The sequence below is a fragment of the Phytophthora parasitica genome (assembly GCF_000247585.1).
Source record: "Phytophthora parasitica INRA-310 unplaced genomic scaffold supercont2.6, whole genome shotgun sequence".
NCBI lineage: Eukaryota > Oomycota > Peronosporomycetes > Peronosporales > Peronosporaceae > Phytophthora > Phytophthora nicotianae.
In genome coordinates this window covers 711,251-725,595 of record NW_008648992.1, presented here as the reverse complement: position 1 = coordinate 725,595, position 14,345 = coordinate 711,251, and the positions used below count along the sequence as shown (strand labels likewise).

General features: G+C 49.2%; 6 protein-coding genes across 9 annotated transcripts in view; 2 read left to right on the top strand and 4 right to left on the bottom strand.

Moving 5' to 3' along the window:
• Positions 1-176: 176 nt before the first annotated feature.
• On the top strand, positions 177-3,511 carry PPTG_21540. Of its 2 annotated transcripts, XM_008898340.1 has the most exons (5): positions 177-924; positions 996-1,151; positions 1,227-1,379; positions 1,448-1,642; positions 1,711-3,511. In XM_008898340.1, exon 5 carries the CDS (start codon positions 1,859-1,861, stop codon positions 3,425-3,427), a length of 1,569 nt encoding a protein of 522 aa, XP_008896588.1. In that variant the 5' UTR covers positions 177-924; positions 996-1,151; positions 1,227-1,379; positions 1,448-1,642; positions 1,711-1,858; the 3' UTR covers positions 3,428-3,511. The 2 variants fall into 2 exon arrangements, with proteins under 2 accessions (XP_008896588.1, XP_008896587.1); XM_008898339.1 differs by having other exon boundaries at positions 177-1,379.
• Positions 3,276-4,296, bottom strand: PPTG_03918. Of its 2 annotated transcripts, XM_008897704.1 has the most exons (4): positions 4,226-4,296; positions 4,075-4,144; positions 3,477-4,013; positions 3,276-3,405 (listed from the first exon to the last, which is right to left on the bottom strand). In XM_008897704.1, the coding sequence occupies exons 1-3, from the start codon at positions 4,245-4,247 to the stop codon at positions 3,554-3,556; spliced, it is 552 nt and encodes a 183-aa protein (XP_008895952.1). In that variant the 5' UTR covers positions 4,248-4,296; the 3' UTR covers positions 3,276-3,405; positions 3,477-3,553. The 2 variants fall into 2 exon arrangements, with proteins under 2 accessions (XP_008895952.1, XP_008895953.1); XM_008897705.1 differs by lacking the exon at positions 3,276-3,405 and having other exon boundaries at positions 3,438-4,013.
• Positions 4,297-6,220: 1,924 nt separating this feature from the next.
• PPTG_03917 lies at positions 6,221-8,223 on the top strand. 2 transcript variants are annotated; one of them, XM_008897702.1, is made up of 8 exons: positions 6,221-6,434; positions 6,507-6,565; positions 6,638-6,752; positions 6,819-6,913; positions 6,970-7,061; positions 7,134-7,677; positions 7,737-7,808; positions 7,882-8,223. In XM_008897702.1, the coding sequence occupies exons 1-8, from the start codon at positions 6,329-6,331 to the stop codon at positions 8,044-8,046; spliced, it is 1,248 nt and encodes a 415-aa protein (XP_008895950.1). In that variant the 5' UTR covers positions 6,221-6,328; the 3' UTR covers positions 8,047-8,223. The 2 variants fall into 2 exon arrangements, with proteins under 2 accessions (XP_008895950.1, XP_008895951.1); XM_008897703.1 differs by having other exon boundaries at positions 6,221-6,565.
• PPTG_03916 (ATP-dependent protease La) lies at positions 8,142-11,049 on the bottom strand. Its single transcript, XM_008897701.1, has one exon. The coding sequence runs from the start codon at positions 10,985-10,987 to the stop codon at positions 8,216-8,218; it is 2,772 nt and encodes a 923-aa protein (XP_008895949.1). The 5' UTR covers positions 10,988-11,049; the 3' UTR covers positions 8,142-8,215.
• A 128-nt stretch (positions 11,050-11,177) lies between these two features.
• PPTG_03915 (hypothetical protein) lies at positions 11,178-12,614 on the bottom strand. The gene has a single exon (XM_008897700.1). It carries the CDS (start codon positions 12,481-12,483, stop codon positions 11,359-11,361), a length of 1,125 nt encoding a protein of 374 aa, XP_008895948.1. The 5' UTR covers positions 12,484-12,614; the 3' UTR covers positions 11,178-11,358.
• Positions 12,615-14,098: 1,484 nt separating this feature from the next.
• PPTG_03914 (hypothetical protein) overlaps positions 14,099-14,345 on the bottom strand; it is a gene marked incomplete at both ends in the record, with an annotated part of 1,408 nt that continues 1,161 nt past the window's right edge. The window contains 2 exons of the mRNA XM_008897699.1: positions 14,099-14,107; positions 14,175-14,345. Coding sequence (XP_008895947.1) covers positions 14,099-14,107; positions 14,175-14,345 — 180 coding nt within the window. The remainder of the gene's footprint in view (positions 14,108-14,174) is intronic.

The window sequence follows — 14,345 nt, the reverse complement described above, 5'->3', positions numbered from 1 at the left end:
GTATGATGGTCCTTGTCCACACACCTGGATAAACTAAAGAATATCAAAACTATAAATATATCTGTTAATACAGGCCATTCATACCTTTAATCAGAATTTATAGCATGCATTGTCAAAGGTTATGATTTACAGATACCTTGATTCAATTCAGAATGATGGTCTTACTTCACTTCGCACCTCCATCATGACAAAACTGAATTTGCAATCGCGTGAACACCAGGGTCGATGCCACACAACTCAGACGAACCGCCATCTCCCCGACCTGGGCCGCCCGCACTACTGCGCTCATCAGGATTCCGCGTGGCGCTATTGTTACTCGCACCGTTTTTCGCGCTGTTGCTGACACTTTGGGGCATCGTTGGCCGCATCCTCACACTTCCGCCCAAGCCCGTAGTTGTCACAGCTTTCATCGTGACGTGGGTCCTGTACCTCTGCATCCCGCACATTCCTGTACGTCTGCTGGACTGGCCGCTTGTCATCACTCTGGGCCTCGCCATCCTCTCGCTGTTGCCGCGACACAACAGCCACGTCGCTCATGGTGTTGTGACGGCTTCGCTCGTAGTCTACGCCATCATCCGCGTGAGCCTCACGAGTCTGGAGAGCGGCACTACCGAGAAAGCCATTGTGGAGACGTTGGCAGCGCTCTGCTGCCTATTTCCAGCATGGTTATCTATTTGCAACTTGCATTTGTGGCTGCCGTCAGATCTAGATGAACTGGAGAAGGTCGAGAGGAAGATTTACGAACACTTCATTGTGACGGAGTTCTCGCAGAGGAAAGTTGCAGGTCTCGGTACAATTTATGTGCCATATTGCGGTGATAGCAAGCAACTTCCGCCAAGGAATTTGGTTCTCGTGCACGGATATCTCGCGGGTAACGCATTCTGGACAGCTAACCTACAAACTCTTGCGAAGTCTTTCAACGTGGTACGTCCGCTATAGTATGGTGATGGTGTGAAAATTGTGAGATTAACGGTTGTTGTCGTAATTTCTGGTAGTATGCAGTCGAGTGGAAAGGGATTGGACGGTCAGACCGTCCGAAATGGCATCCAAAGACGGATGAAGAAATGGATGACTTCTTTGTAGAGTCCTTAGAAGACTGGAGGCGTGAGGTTAATCTCGATCGCTTCATCCTTTGTGGCCATTCAATGGGGGTACGTTGGTCATGGCATTCGTGGTGTAATGTCATTCTAACATCTCGATGTAACATCGACAACTGCTGTATTCAGGCCATGTATAGTACTTATTTTGCGGAGAAATACCCGCAACGTGTTGAACACCTTATCCTGATCTCGCCCGCTGGAGTCAATAGCAGCGGCCTGACACAAGAGGATCTTCCCTCGTTTTTGAGGTTCACGTCGCTGTTCTACATCACTCCAATGGTACGCAACATTGTCCAGTTCAGTTCGTATTTGTTCTCTAATGTATCTATTTGACTTGTTGTGTGTAGAGCGCAATTCGGTTCGCGGGTCCACTAGGCCCGAGTCTTGTTCGATGGTCGTGGCGTCAACGCATCAAATGGACGCCGGCGACGAACATCGTTCGATCAGGGGAAGCGGACTTCGGTCTCATTACAGATTATTGCTACCACAACTGGGCTCTTCAGGCCTCGGGCGATATCGCATTCTACACACACTTGCACCCGGTACGTCTTACACATACATCCATAAAGATTGCGTCTACGTCGTACTAATGAGATTGTTTTGCGAACAGGGAGCAAGTGCTAGACGCCGTGCATTGGATAGTATTCTTACCCCGGAGAAACTTCACGTGCCGCTAACCATTATGTACGGTGGTGGCATGGACTGGATGAATTCGGAATACGGTGAGGCAGTTGTTCGTCGGCTGGAAAAGACCCGATATGCCGTTTTCCGACTGGTGCCCATGTCGGGTCACCAGGTGTTCATGGACAACCCGAGCGACTTCAATCAAATGCTCGTCCAGGCGGTGCGCGACCAGGAGCATGCGGCCACGCAATTCAATCAACAGCCAGCTGGCCTATAGATTTGGTATGGACACTAATAATATCCATTTTGGCAGATATGTTCATCATGTGGTGGCTCTCATATCCCATGCTGGCAGATATCTTCACCAACAAAAGATGCAGATCTCTTGTGTGTTTGTCAGATGGACGGGAGAGCAACCTAATTTGAGGCAAGCCATCATACATGTGGGCGTTCCATACCAAGTTCGAGCTCGGATCGCAGTCGCCTTCATCTACACACTACATGCTTTGCATTGTGCAACTTACATCTCCAGACTGAGAACCTTTGAAATGGCGAACCGCAGCGAGGACGAGTGGAGTCTGGTGAGCGACAATGAAGAAGTGCTTTCAGATGTGAGCTTCGACGAAATCGATCCTGAACCTGAAGTCCATGTACCAGAAGTGACAGTGTCGAAGACGGAAGTGTCTGCTCGCATTGGCAACGAAGTTGATGCAGAGGAAGAAAAAGCAGGCGTGCTATCGCTTCTCGCCGACACGATAATCTCGTCCGAGCGTTCAGTCGAGAGTTACTCTCGTGAGATTCGCGTTTCGTTGCTCTCACCAGCTCACCAAGAATGGATTTTGGGGTCTTCTCGATGCTCTCCACAAATCTCGACGATCGATTCTCCCGAGCGCAACGTTAAGCTAGCATTTATCGAATCTGATGTTCGCCCTAAGTCGTTCCCTGATCGCCTGCGAGTTATAACAGCAGCTATGCGTCCACTTCCACAAACAGAAGAACCACCAAAGTACACCGAAGTCACTCCGTTCAAGCAGAATCAATCCACTCAAGTCGACTTTGATGCTCCACCTGTGAAGTCGCACGAAAACCGTGCAACACTACTACGCGATGCACTAGATCGGTCCATGACGTTGACAAACCAACTCCGTGCCAAGTCTCAGGACAGCGAGCGACTTTCCCTTCGCATCGCAGAACTGGAGAGCGTGATCGTCCAAACCGAGCAGAAGACTCGACGTCATGCAATGGTGATCACGATGAACGAACGCAGTTTAACGCTTGCCAAGCAACAGGCCAAACTCAGCGTCGAGTATCAAGATAATCTGAAGGCAATTGCTGACAGTCTCAGACGAGAAAATTCCCAATTGACTGCTCAGAATGCGGCTCTGCGTGGAGAGGACGAAGCTTTGGCTGTACGCAGCTTGGCCGATCTTGAAGAATTGGAAACTATGCTGGCACGCGGCGTGGAGAGCGTTCGCGCTGCTCTTCGAGCCAAGTACCGAGCTGCCATTGAGAAGCAGCGCGAAAATGACCTCTGTGTTGTGTGTTTTGAAAAGCCGGTATCGGTGGTTCTGCTGGCCTGTCGACACCAAGTTCTTTGCGCTTCTTGTGCTGTGCGAATGACAACATGCCCCATCGACCGCAAGGACATTCAGGACAAAGTTCTGACCTATGGACTCAACGCCTACACGACCAGTTCGAGTTAGATCGTACAGTTTGAGTAGCGACAACGCGAACAAAGCGTATTCCGTTTACCGTTTCAATGAACGAGTACATTTGTCTGGATAACCTGTCTTTAGGTCCTGCTTGTCTTTGCGATAGATCCAAACTGACTAGTCAAACATGCCGTTGTAGAACTGCAGCAACTGTTGGCGACTCTTTTGGTTCTGCAAGTCTGTGGTCGACCGATCCAGCTTCCGCTTGATTTTCTTGCCTGAAATGGCACTGCGAACGGTGTCCGAGTCCGATGACGAAGAGGACGAGGACGAGCTGTCGTCGCGTTCGTGTCTACTGTGACTCTTTTTATGCTTTTTCTTTCTCTTTTTGGACTCGGAAGACTTTCGTTTGCGTTTTTTGTCCCCAGAGCTTCCGTGTTTCCTCTTCTTTTTCGAGTGATTTGATTTCTTCCTCTCCTTCCTGCTCCTGGCACTCGAGTCCGAGGATCTGCTCCTGCTGCGAGACGATGAAGAGTCGGACGACGAAGTGACGGAGGCGCGGCGTTCGTGCTTTCGTCTGTAGCTTCGACTTCGAGGTGAGCGTGAGCGGCGGCGCCCTCGTTGGTGATCGGAGCGGCTAATGGACAGTGGCGAATGGTAAGTGGCAATTCAGTTTGTCAACGAAGCGGGGAACGGACCTGGTCGATCGCTCCTTCGATCGAGAGCGGGAGCGCGATCGGGCTCGAGAGCGCCCCGGAGACTTGCTGCCTGCTCAGATGGTGTGTCGTTCACGCCCTAGTCATGGTTAGTATGACCACTTCGCTGCGCAACCATGCGCTGCTAACTTACCACTCCATCGCTCACGAGCCATGTCTTATCCCTTGTACTTTTCTAAATGCATAAGTATTATTTTTTTGTTGCTTCACATTTTTAGAAACTTTGGTTTGAAAAAACGGCTCTAAATAAAAAAAATACTCTACATGTAGTCAAGAATTCTTTTTTTATTTAGAGCTTTTTTTTTGCTATTGAATGGTAATTTAAACAAAAGTTTGTCAACTCTACAGTGGTAGATTTTGTAATGAATCCTTTCTAGAATTCTTGAAAATTACCATTTATAAAAAAAATGAAGGCCATTTAACCACAAAAAACTTTTTTTTCTTTATTATTGCTTGTTTCTTTATCGGCTACTTGCGAATTGTGAGCAACAACACCCTTGATAGCAATGAGACTGCCCCTGGTATGGGCACAGGTTAAGCTGCAATTGACGCCTGCGGACCACAAGGACCATCGTGAACCAGCAAGATGGTGCGTTCTGGGTTTCTGCAGACGGCTACGCCCAACTCGCAATTGTTCCGATAAGTAACTCCGTCAGAGCCACAGACTATAGCACTGTCCTCCGCGCATACCATGTCGTCGCACCTAATATTTGAATATTACTTTCTTTCTTAAAAAATAGAATTCTTTGTTTCATACAGTGATTTTTATACATGTACACGTACAAAACCTGTTTTTTTTACAAGCTGTGCCTACAAAATAAAAAAAATCGATAAAAAATAACGGAGAAGAATTCAGCTAAAGTCGCCTCATTCACTTCAGTGAGCATATATTATTCAGGTGAAGTTCAATCGCCATTCGGCCGTTCTTGGACGACCGATGTGAAAAGCATGAAGTATGCAGTGCAGGGTAACCGGTGACTTTTGCTTATTTAAAAAATGAAGTGAAGTACTGGTTAGTTTTATTAAGTACTATTAAAAAGAACGGAAATGTAAATTTGGGGAAATTATCTGTATCTTGCGTTACTTGCTCACTCGACTTGCAATGTCATGACATTTACAAAGACAATCTTGGTCTTCGCAGTTTAACTGCTTCTGGCTTGAGTACATATCAAACTGCAACAGTCACTTGCGGCCCGCAAGCGTCAGCGTAAACCAGCGAGATGCCGCGCTCCGGATGATTGCAAAAGGCAAGGCCCAACTCACACTCGTTCGCGTAGGTAACTCCGTCAGTACAACAAATGGGGGCGTCCTCCTCCCCGCATGGTGTGTCATCGCACTGGCCATCGGGACGGAGCGCAAGGAAACTGCGGGGGAATCGGCAATAGTCGACGAAATTGTTACAGCTAGGAGAGCAAGGTAGGAAACAGTCTTCATGGTTGGTCGGACGTGATGCTGATCTGCAAATTGGAGAATGAGTTAAAAGCAGCATTTCGTTACTCTTTTGTTCTACCTCAAGTAGATTCGCCGAAAACGATGATTGCTGGAAAAGATAGCACGTGTTTATCGGATAATCAAAGCAGATTTCCAGACCTGCGGATGCCAAGACTATCGTTGTCGATAAGGCGAATATGAATCCAACTGAAGTGATTCATCTGATTGGATCAAGAAGAACACACGTTTGCACAAAATGCTTCCAAGTTGAGGTGAAATTGGCAGTTTACCCAAATGTGCGTCACTACAGATTCTATCACCGCCAGACTCAAGAGGGAATTATTGGAGATGTTTAAGCACTGCGAAGTGAGCGATGTATTTTTGTGAAGCAACGCGTTCATGTGGCCGGTACACTTTTAGGTCGCCGCAGCCTCTGACAGTATAATAAATACCCCCCCCCCCCTCTTGAGAATTTGAGAGACACCCTCAGCCTTTCTCATCAAGCCGCTTTCTAACTCAATTGCTTTATCAGTTTGTGGATCGATGGATGGTGGTACTGTAGCATGAATCAATTTACAGTTATGATCTAGATAACCTATTGATGTGGCTCGAGTTTGTGTTTTGAATGTAGAAATAAATACCGATTGGTAAAATTCATCAATAACGACAACCTTCCTACAAAGTTAGAAATCCAACTCAAGTTGAAGTCAAGGTTCCCTCTAAAGTGCGATTTACCACACTAAGTACGTTCGTAAAAGGATCTCATCGCAGCAGAGACTTAAGCCTGTAGAGGAGCCCGACGAGCATGAGCGTGTGGTTAGTGTCCGTGCCCAACGAAGGCAACAGCTCGTCCGAGACGACTTTTCTGTCGCTGAAGGCGGAGACAGCCTCTAGTCGCCATGACTACGCCGGTAATGAGCTGTAGAAATGGAAGTAACCACAAAGGTCTCCCTCTTACGCCCCTTCCTCCTCTTACGCTGTAGAGTGCGTTCGCGTGGAGCTTCCGTCGGATCTACTAGTGGGAACACTTGACTCACTTATGGTGCGTTATATGTTGTTAATCGGATGGTGACACACACTGCATTCTGATCTTTTGGTTCTTAATAATTTGAAGGCGCTGAGTGACGACCTGAACCGCGTGGACATGGTGATTGAGAGCGTCGTGCGCAAGATCGAGCGCCAATTCCACGACTTGAACAAGGGTGACCAAGCACTTACAGTGGACGGAGGTGCGACGGACCTGATAACACTGAAAAGATAGGCATGCTAACTGATAAAATGTTGATATGGTACAGTGCCGGTGGAGCGTTACTTGGGCTTTTTCTCGTGGGACGAGGCCAAGCATCCGCACCGTCGACCGCTGCCCGAGATCGTCAGCATTATCCAATCGGTAAGGCAATTCTGCCTCGTTGAGAAATAATTGGTGCACTAATTTTTTTTCTGTAGTCGGTGGGTAAAATTGAAGAAGAACTGAAGCAACTGAGTACGCGCTACACAGAGAAGAAACAGCAGCTTATTGGTCTGCAACGCAAGAAAGGGTACGTGGACAACTGAGCTACTGCTTCTGGGCATTCGTACTGATGTTGCTCTTGTTGCCGCTTGGTTGATAGTGGCAACCTGATGGTGGCGAATCTGAACGATGTGCTGACGCCTGACGTCGTGTCCACTTCGGACTTTGTCAACACGGAGTATCTGCAAACGCTGGTGGTGATTGTGCCCAAGAATCTGGAGGAGCAGTGGCAGCTTGAGTACGCACAGATCGGTGACCAGATTGCAGAGTATGGTCCCAAGGGCTCGCGTGGAAACGTGCGCGGATCTCCTGTTGTGCCGGGATCCTCGCGTAAATTGATGGAAGAGGGCGATTCTGCTGTATACACGGTGACACTGCTGAAGGGCCAGTACCAACCGGGTTTTGTGGACAAGGAAGGTAACTTCGAGCCAGGCACGACGGTGGACTACATCGAGGACTTTAAGACGCGCGCCAAGGAAAAGCGTTTCGTGGTTCGTGAGTTCAACTTCGACCCGACAAGTCACGCGTCCAACGAAGAAGCTATTGCCGAGCTGGAAGTGGAGGTGGATCGACTTTGGTCGGCGCTTATTCGTTGGTGCAAGGCACACTTTGGAGAGACATTCATCGCGTGGATGCACATCAAGGTGCGTAATTGTGAAATGATGAGTATCTATTTGATACCAACGTCGCTTTTTGAGCTCAGATGGTTCGCGTATTCGTGGAATCTGTGCTTCGCTACGGCCTCCCAGTCAACTTTGTTGTTGCCATGTACAAAGTGCGTTGCTCCTATCGTATAGTCCAGAGCACGTACGAATATGTTTCTAACATGTGCATGTCATTTATTTTAGCCGCATTCAGGTAAGGAAAAGAAGCTGCGTGCTGTGCTGGCGAAGAAGTATGCGCATCTACAGCCGGCCCAGTTCTCGGGTCTTGAAGAGGGTTCTTCAGGATCGTCACAGGTTGAGTACTATCCATACGTCACAAACTCCTTCAACCCTCTCAGCACCACTTAATCCGGTGTCAACCAAGGCTAGTGAAGCCAAGTCAAGAGAGATGTGTATGGTTCCTACTTCGTACAAATAGTACCCAGGAAAAAAATTAACAAGACGATCAAAGACAAACCCTTCGTGTTATTCATTGCAATCAATAAAAAAAAATAATCGATGATAGTGCATCCAATGACTACAACATGCTGAGTAGCACTGGGTCCGATGTGTAGTCAACGCCTCCGCTAGCTCTGGTGCCTTTGAGTCGGCGCACGCCAGGATCCTTGCGGACTTTCATGTGAAAGACAAGCTGAATCAACTCGCGCAGGTCACTCACAAACAGCAACTGCACATGGTCATTGCGCTCGCGTGAACTTCCAGTGGATACACCTGTGAACTCTTTGCGCAATTCCTCGGCTTCACTTTTGTTTCCACGCGGTAAAATCACTCGCTTGATACCAGCGCGAATTGCTGCCAGGACCTTCTCCCGGATGCCACCGACCGGCAGAATGACGCCGCGCAGGGTGATTTCTCCAGTCATAGCGATGTCGACAGGAACCGAGAGGCCCGAAATCACCGATAGTAGAGCACATACAATAGCACCACCAGCAGATGGACCATCCTTGGGGATGGCTCCTTCAGGAAAGTGGACATGGACACTTGAAATGCCATCCAATGACAGAGTGTTAGGGCCCGACAACTCGCCGGCTTCCGCTGACGTGCTCTCTTCCACTGGAAGCTCAATCAGATGTGCATTCACCAGCAGCCAGGAGAGTGCGAGCTGTGCTGATTCCTTCATAACGTCGCCCAATTTGCCAGTGAGTTGCAAGGTAGGAGCTGTATTCACCGAAGCTGAGGTAGACGACGTGACAACCTTATCAGAGGGTGCGTGCCGTGTGCATGAGGCCTCAACGAACAAGATAGAACCTCCCGCTGTGCTCCACGACATGCCAGTCGCCACCCCAGGAACGCTAGAGCGCAGTGCCATTTCATTAAACACTAGTTCATGCCCAAGAATGGAGCGGATCATCTTCTTGTCGATGAAGATCGGATCAAACGAGGCCAGCCGATCAGAGTTATCGACATCCTCCAGCTTCTGCTTCTCATCACTCTCATCCAGTTCGCGCACAACATCCACAGCCACGTAACGACAGAGTGCACCGACTTGCCGCTCCAAGTCACGTACTCCAGCCTCGCGTGTGTATCGCATGATAAGGTAATGCAACGCTTCATCTGAAATGCGTACCATGTCCTCAAGTAGACCGTTCGCCTCAATTTGCTGTGGAAGGAGATAACGACGGGCGATTTCCACCTTTTGCTCCACACTGTAACCACTTAGCTCAATGACTTCCATGCGGTCGAGCAACGGTCCTGGAATGGTGTCCAAGCTATTGGCTGTTGCAAGGAAAAGGGTCCGACTTAAGTCAAACGGGACGTTGAGATAATGGTCGCTAAAAGTGTTGTTCTGGTGGGGGTCCAGCACTTCCAGCAGTGCACTAGCTGGGTCACCTCGGAAGTCCTTACCCAGCTTATCCACCTCATCCAGCAGTAATACCGGGTTGTTGGTCTCAGCATGACGAAGAGCATTCAAAATGCATCCAGGCATAGCACCAACGTACGTTTTGCGGTGGCCTCGGATCTCTGATTCATCGTGAACTCCACCAAGCGCTATTCGCTCGAACTTGCGGTTAGTGGCCGTAGCAATCGAGCGTCCCAGTGAAGTTTTACCGACACCTGGAGGTCCAACAAGACACAGAATAGGACCGCGCATATCACGCTTCAGACTACGCACAGCAATGTACTCGGTGATGCGCTTCTTCACCTTGTCCAGTCCATAATGATCTGCGTCGAGTTGCTTGCGAACTCGCTCCACCACTAAGGAATCCGCGGTAGATGTGTTCCATGGTAGCTCAGAGAAAAACTCGAGATAATTGTGGAGGATGCCATACTCTGGCTGCATCGCAGTCATGCCTTTCAGTCGACGCAGCTCACGCTGAGCGATCTTGGAAGCCTTGGGGTCCAGTGTCAGAGCGTTAAGACGGTCTTCTAGCAATTTGATCTCGCCTGCATTGTCTCCTCCAGCTCCGTCATCTCCAGTTTCTCCCAATTCTTTCTTGATGGCTTCAAGCTGCTGTCTGAGAAGAAACTCTTTGCGAGTACCTTCTAACTTATCCTGCACCTCACTCTGGATTTTGCGTTGCAATCGCGCTTTCTCCGTTTCCTGCTCTAATAGAGCAACGGCACGTTCACACCGAAGAGCGATGGGCACAGCTTCTAGCACCTGCTGTTTCTCGTCCACTCCTACATTGAGATAGGACACCACCACGTCAGCCAGTTCTCCGGCCGACGAGTTGCCAATGGCGTCCACTAGTCCATTACTTCGACGCAACAGTGGCGCGCTTTTAGCTGTCTCGAGATATTCCTGCGTTAAGTGCTTCAGTCTGAGGGCTAATTGCTCTAATGTAAGCGCTGTTTCCTCCGTCTTAGCTCCCTTAACGGGCACTGGAGCCATTATTCTCTGGACCAAACCCACAAGATATGGTCTAGTCTGGGCCACATCCTGTAGCTGCACTCGGTGAAGACCCTGCACAAGCACCGAGAGCCCGGCGACGCCGCCCTGCATGCGCGTGAGTTGCACGACGCGCGCCACAGTCCCAACGCTGTAGACTGCGTCTTTGGCCTCCGTCGTTGTGGTTAGGAGCTGACTGGGATCTGATTCGCCATCAGTGCTGTCGCGACGCGTGAAGATTGCCAGTGTAAGCGATGTCGAGGCCGCAGAGTCGCCTGTATTCCGCTTGGATGTTTTGGGAGAACGCACTTCCCACACTAAGTCCTTGAGAAGCTGCAGCGCAGACGCGGACGTGATGGCCAGGCGCAAATACGTCCGCGGGAAGAGCACCTTGCCATCCAAAGGAAGGATGGGCAGCTGCAGTGCCGTCGTCGTGGTAGAAGGCGCTCGGTCCTCCATCTTCGTCGTTCTTAAATGGAAGTTCCTTGTTCTGTTGAGTAAGCAGAATGTTGAGGTTGATGGGTTCTGGGACGTCCAAAACAAGTTCAAAAGAATAAATCTGGAAGAGGGGTTACGGTACACGGTACCCCTTTCAGACAGATTCCAAGTCAAACGAGTTTTAGAATTTGAAAAAGGACATCAGTTTATGCATCAAACGGCTCTCCAGTATTTCTCTTAAGGTTTGTATTGATATTTAGACCGTCACTTCGTTTTGACGACCAATCTACAAATACGTTTATGCAGGCATACGAAGTCTCAAATTCATGTCGAGAAGGACCTACGTACATTTTTGTCAAGTGACCAACGTACATTAAAAAGGATCCTTAAACTTACCAGAGCGTCTTAGAGCTCTTGGTAGCAGTCTTAGTGGCAGCCGAATCCGACTGCTCCGTCTGCAAGTGGTCCTCCTCATCCGACGCAGACTCGCTGTCGCTGTCGTCCTCGTACAGCGGAGTCTTGCCCTTCGTGGCACCCTTAACAAGGATAGGGTCCTCCTCAGTGTCACCAATGGTGCCCTCCGAGCCGTCATCGTAAAGCGTTCCGATCGAGCTGGACGTGGTCTCGCCAGTCTTGGTAGACTTAGAAGACTTGGTGGCAGGGCTCTTGTTGCCGCCCTTCACAAGGACTTCGTCGTCCGCTTCAGAGTCATCGTCGAAAAGAGACGTCTTGCCCTTGGTAGCGCCCTTCACAAGGATGGGGTCCTCGGCTTCAGAGTCATCGTCGAAAAGAGCCGTCTTGCCCTTGGTAGCTCCCTTCACAAGGATGGGGTCCTCGGCTTCAGAGTCATCGTCGAAAAGAGCCGTCTTGCCCTTGGTGGCACCCTTCACTAGAACGGGGTCCTCGCTGCCAGAGTCCGAGTCGCTGTCAAGCAGCCACGACAGATCATCGTCGCTGCCAGAGTCGTCATCAACAACCGGGGCCTTGCCCTTGGTCGCACCCTTGACCAGGACGGGATCCTCGATGCCGGACTCCGAGTCATCGTCCTCCTGAAGCCAGGACAGATCGTCGCTGCCAGAGTCGTCAACAAGGGTCTTGCCCTTGCCACCCTTAAGAAGGATTTCGTCATCATCGTCACTGCCACTGTCCGAGTCAAGCAGCCACGACAGATCGTCGCTGCCACTGGCGTCCGATCCCTCGGCCTCCTCGAAGGCATCAATAATGTCCTGAATGTCAACCTGGTCACTACCGCTGCCGATCAGAGACATAATGTTGATCTTGAGGTGACTGCCATCTTCGCTGTCGCTGTCGCTGCCGAACAGGTCCGTCAGATCGATCGTGAGGTCTTCATCGTCCAGAAGGTCATCGCTGCCGCTGGCGTCAAGCGAGTCCGAGAAATCGAAGTCGTCGCTTCCGCTGGCGTCGTCCGAGACAGTCGAACGAAGGTACGCCGGGTTGCCGGCGTTAGCGGCGGTGACGGCAATAGCCGCAAGAACAAGTCCAGTAGCAAACTTCATTTTTCTTTATTTGATTCGGGAGGCGCTGGATGTGTGCTGTGCTTCGCGAAATGGAGAATGAGCAGCAGGAAGCACGTGCCCTCCATCCCTACACCATCCAGGTCTGTATCTCGCGGCGTACAATCCGGAGCGAGTCCCATCCTAAGAACACTACTGATCATAGTTTACTGCATATTACTATCGCCTCTGCACTACTATGATGTACCCCATCCGTCAAGATGGCGGTCTGTTTGCGACGAACCTTATGCTGCTGCGTTTGATCGGTAAAATCTCAAAGCCAGATCCGCGACAGATCCTCCTAGGGATTACGAGCTAAAAATGGGGGCATATTGCTGTAGTATACATCCGGACTGAATACTGAGCGGCACTGTAAAAAACATTAAAGGAATGTACACTACACGGTATTAGAAGTGTAACACTACTCGTCTTAAAAATCCAAGGAACACCACAAAATTGCATTTAGGATATTATATGTAATAGGGCTTTGCTCGCTACAACCTTATCGCTGTCAGCTAACAGTGTAAATGATGCCTTTTGAAGTGCACAGCTATTATCCCCTTAGATGAGCTCTTAAATGTATTCAATAAGATGGACCCAGAAATCGTAGACAGACCTCAACTTCATTCGTACAACTTTTCTAAACAAAAGTTAAGATTTAATGTCTTGATTTGGGATTCGGTATTAAATTTAAATTTAATACCGAATCCCGAACCAGCCAGATGCCGACGGCGGTCTCTTGTACGCAGAGTTGGCATGCGCTCTGCAGCATAATCTCCCCTACCAACGTTAATGCGAAGTACCATATAAAAGCGGTGCTTGCACCCGAGCCTGGAATCAGGGCGATTGTACATTTGTTGCTGCACTATATTAATAATTTATAAAGTTTATATTACCTTGCACTTGCAAAGCTATGGAAAGCAGTGTATTAACAGTAAATATTAAGCAGGTTTGTACGTTTACAGTATTAATATCTTGCCGAAATACTCGTATGCAATTCGGATACGTGGCGCCAGTGGCGTGTAATTTGTCTACATCGTACACCGCAGAGACCCTGCTTGACTCGAGTCTCGAGCCAGCCTGCCAGAGCCAATAGGATTTAAATAAGAACGTGCCTCAGTCTGGGTCTGATCGAACAATCCAGCTGAGTGAATTTCTGCTTCTTCCCTTCAGGCTGAAGGAAGAAGCAGAAATTCTGTTCCGAAAAACTGATTTCAGGAACCACGCATTGTCAAATTCGAGGATGTTCAATTGTATTTTTTCTTTACATCGTGCATTTGCAACATGTCGCTTGATGTGGTGCAGTCTGTGACTCAGAAAGGTAAACCAAAAACAAAACAAAAACAAAAGAAGAAACCTTAGATTATGGTTTTGAACAGAATGCAGTAAAGTACGGACTGCCGTTATGAAGTACTTCGAAGTACTACAATACTACAGTGCTACTTAGTACTAGTATTTGCATTAGGGCTAAATTAACTTCTCTGGCGCCGTCATGGGCACCATTCCTACTTCACAACCACCAATTCGTTAACGCGCCGCTACCTATGGATGTGCGCTGTGCAGTACATGTACGAAGTCAAGATAGTCAAGGAGACGGCCACACCCAGACAAAAAACAGTTACAGATACTGATACGTGCACAATACAATTCGCTACGAACGCTAGAATGGCTGCCACCGCAACTTAAGGCAGTACCTTCGTAGTCTTCGAAACAGGCACTGTCTCCTCAGTAGGGGCCTTCGTGCCCTTCACTAAAGTAGGGTCGGCCGGACCAGACTCACCACCGATAACACCGTCCGATCCATCCTCGAACAGGTCACCAATACCGCTGCCGGGGGTAGTACCGGTCTTCTCGGACTTGGTAGC

What these genes read in the sequence shown, in the direction of transcription:
- PPTG_21540 (XM_008898340.1), top strand. Translation starts at nt 1,859, where the DNA reads ATGCCGTTTTCCGACTGGTGCCCATGTCGGGTCACCAGGTGTTCATGG.
- PPTG_03918 (XM_008897704.1), bottom strand. Translation starts at nt 4,247, where the DNA reads ATGGCTCGTGAGCGATGGAGTG. An exon ending in GGCTCGTGAGCGATGGAGTG is followed by an intron (nt 4,145 to 4,225) that starts GTAAGTTAGCAG and finishes CCATCTGAGCAG; the next exon opens with GCAGCAAGTCTCCGGGGCGC. An exon ending in TCGAAGGAGCGATCGACCAG is followed by an intron (nt 4,014 to 4,074) that starts GTCCGTTCCCCG and finishes ACTGTCCATTAG; the next exon opens with CCGCTCCGATCACCAACGAG.
- PPTG_03917 (XM_008897702.1), top strand. Translation starts at nt 6,329, where the DNA reads ATGAGCGTGTGGTTAGTGTCCGTGCCCAACGAAGGCAACAGCTCGTCC. An exon ending in GAACACTTGACTCACTTATG is followed by an intron (nt 6,566 to 6,637) that starts GTGCGTTATATG and finishes AATAATTTGAAG; the next exon opens with GCGCTGAGTGACGACCTGAA. An exon ending in AGCACTTACAGTGGACGGAG is followed by an intron (nt 6,753 to 6,818) that starts GTGCGACGGACC and finishes GATATGGTACAG; the next exon opens with TGCCGGTGGAGCGTTACTTG.
- PPTG_03916 (XM_008897701.1), bottom strand. Translation starts at nt 10,987, where the DNA reads ATGGAGGACCGAGCGCCTTCTACCACGACGACGGCACTGCAGCTGCCC.
- PPTG_03915 (XM_008897700.1), bottom strand. Translation starts at nt 12,483, where the DNA reads ATGAAGTTTGCTACTGGACTTGTTCTTGCGGCTATTGCCGTCACCGCC.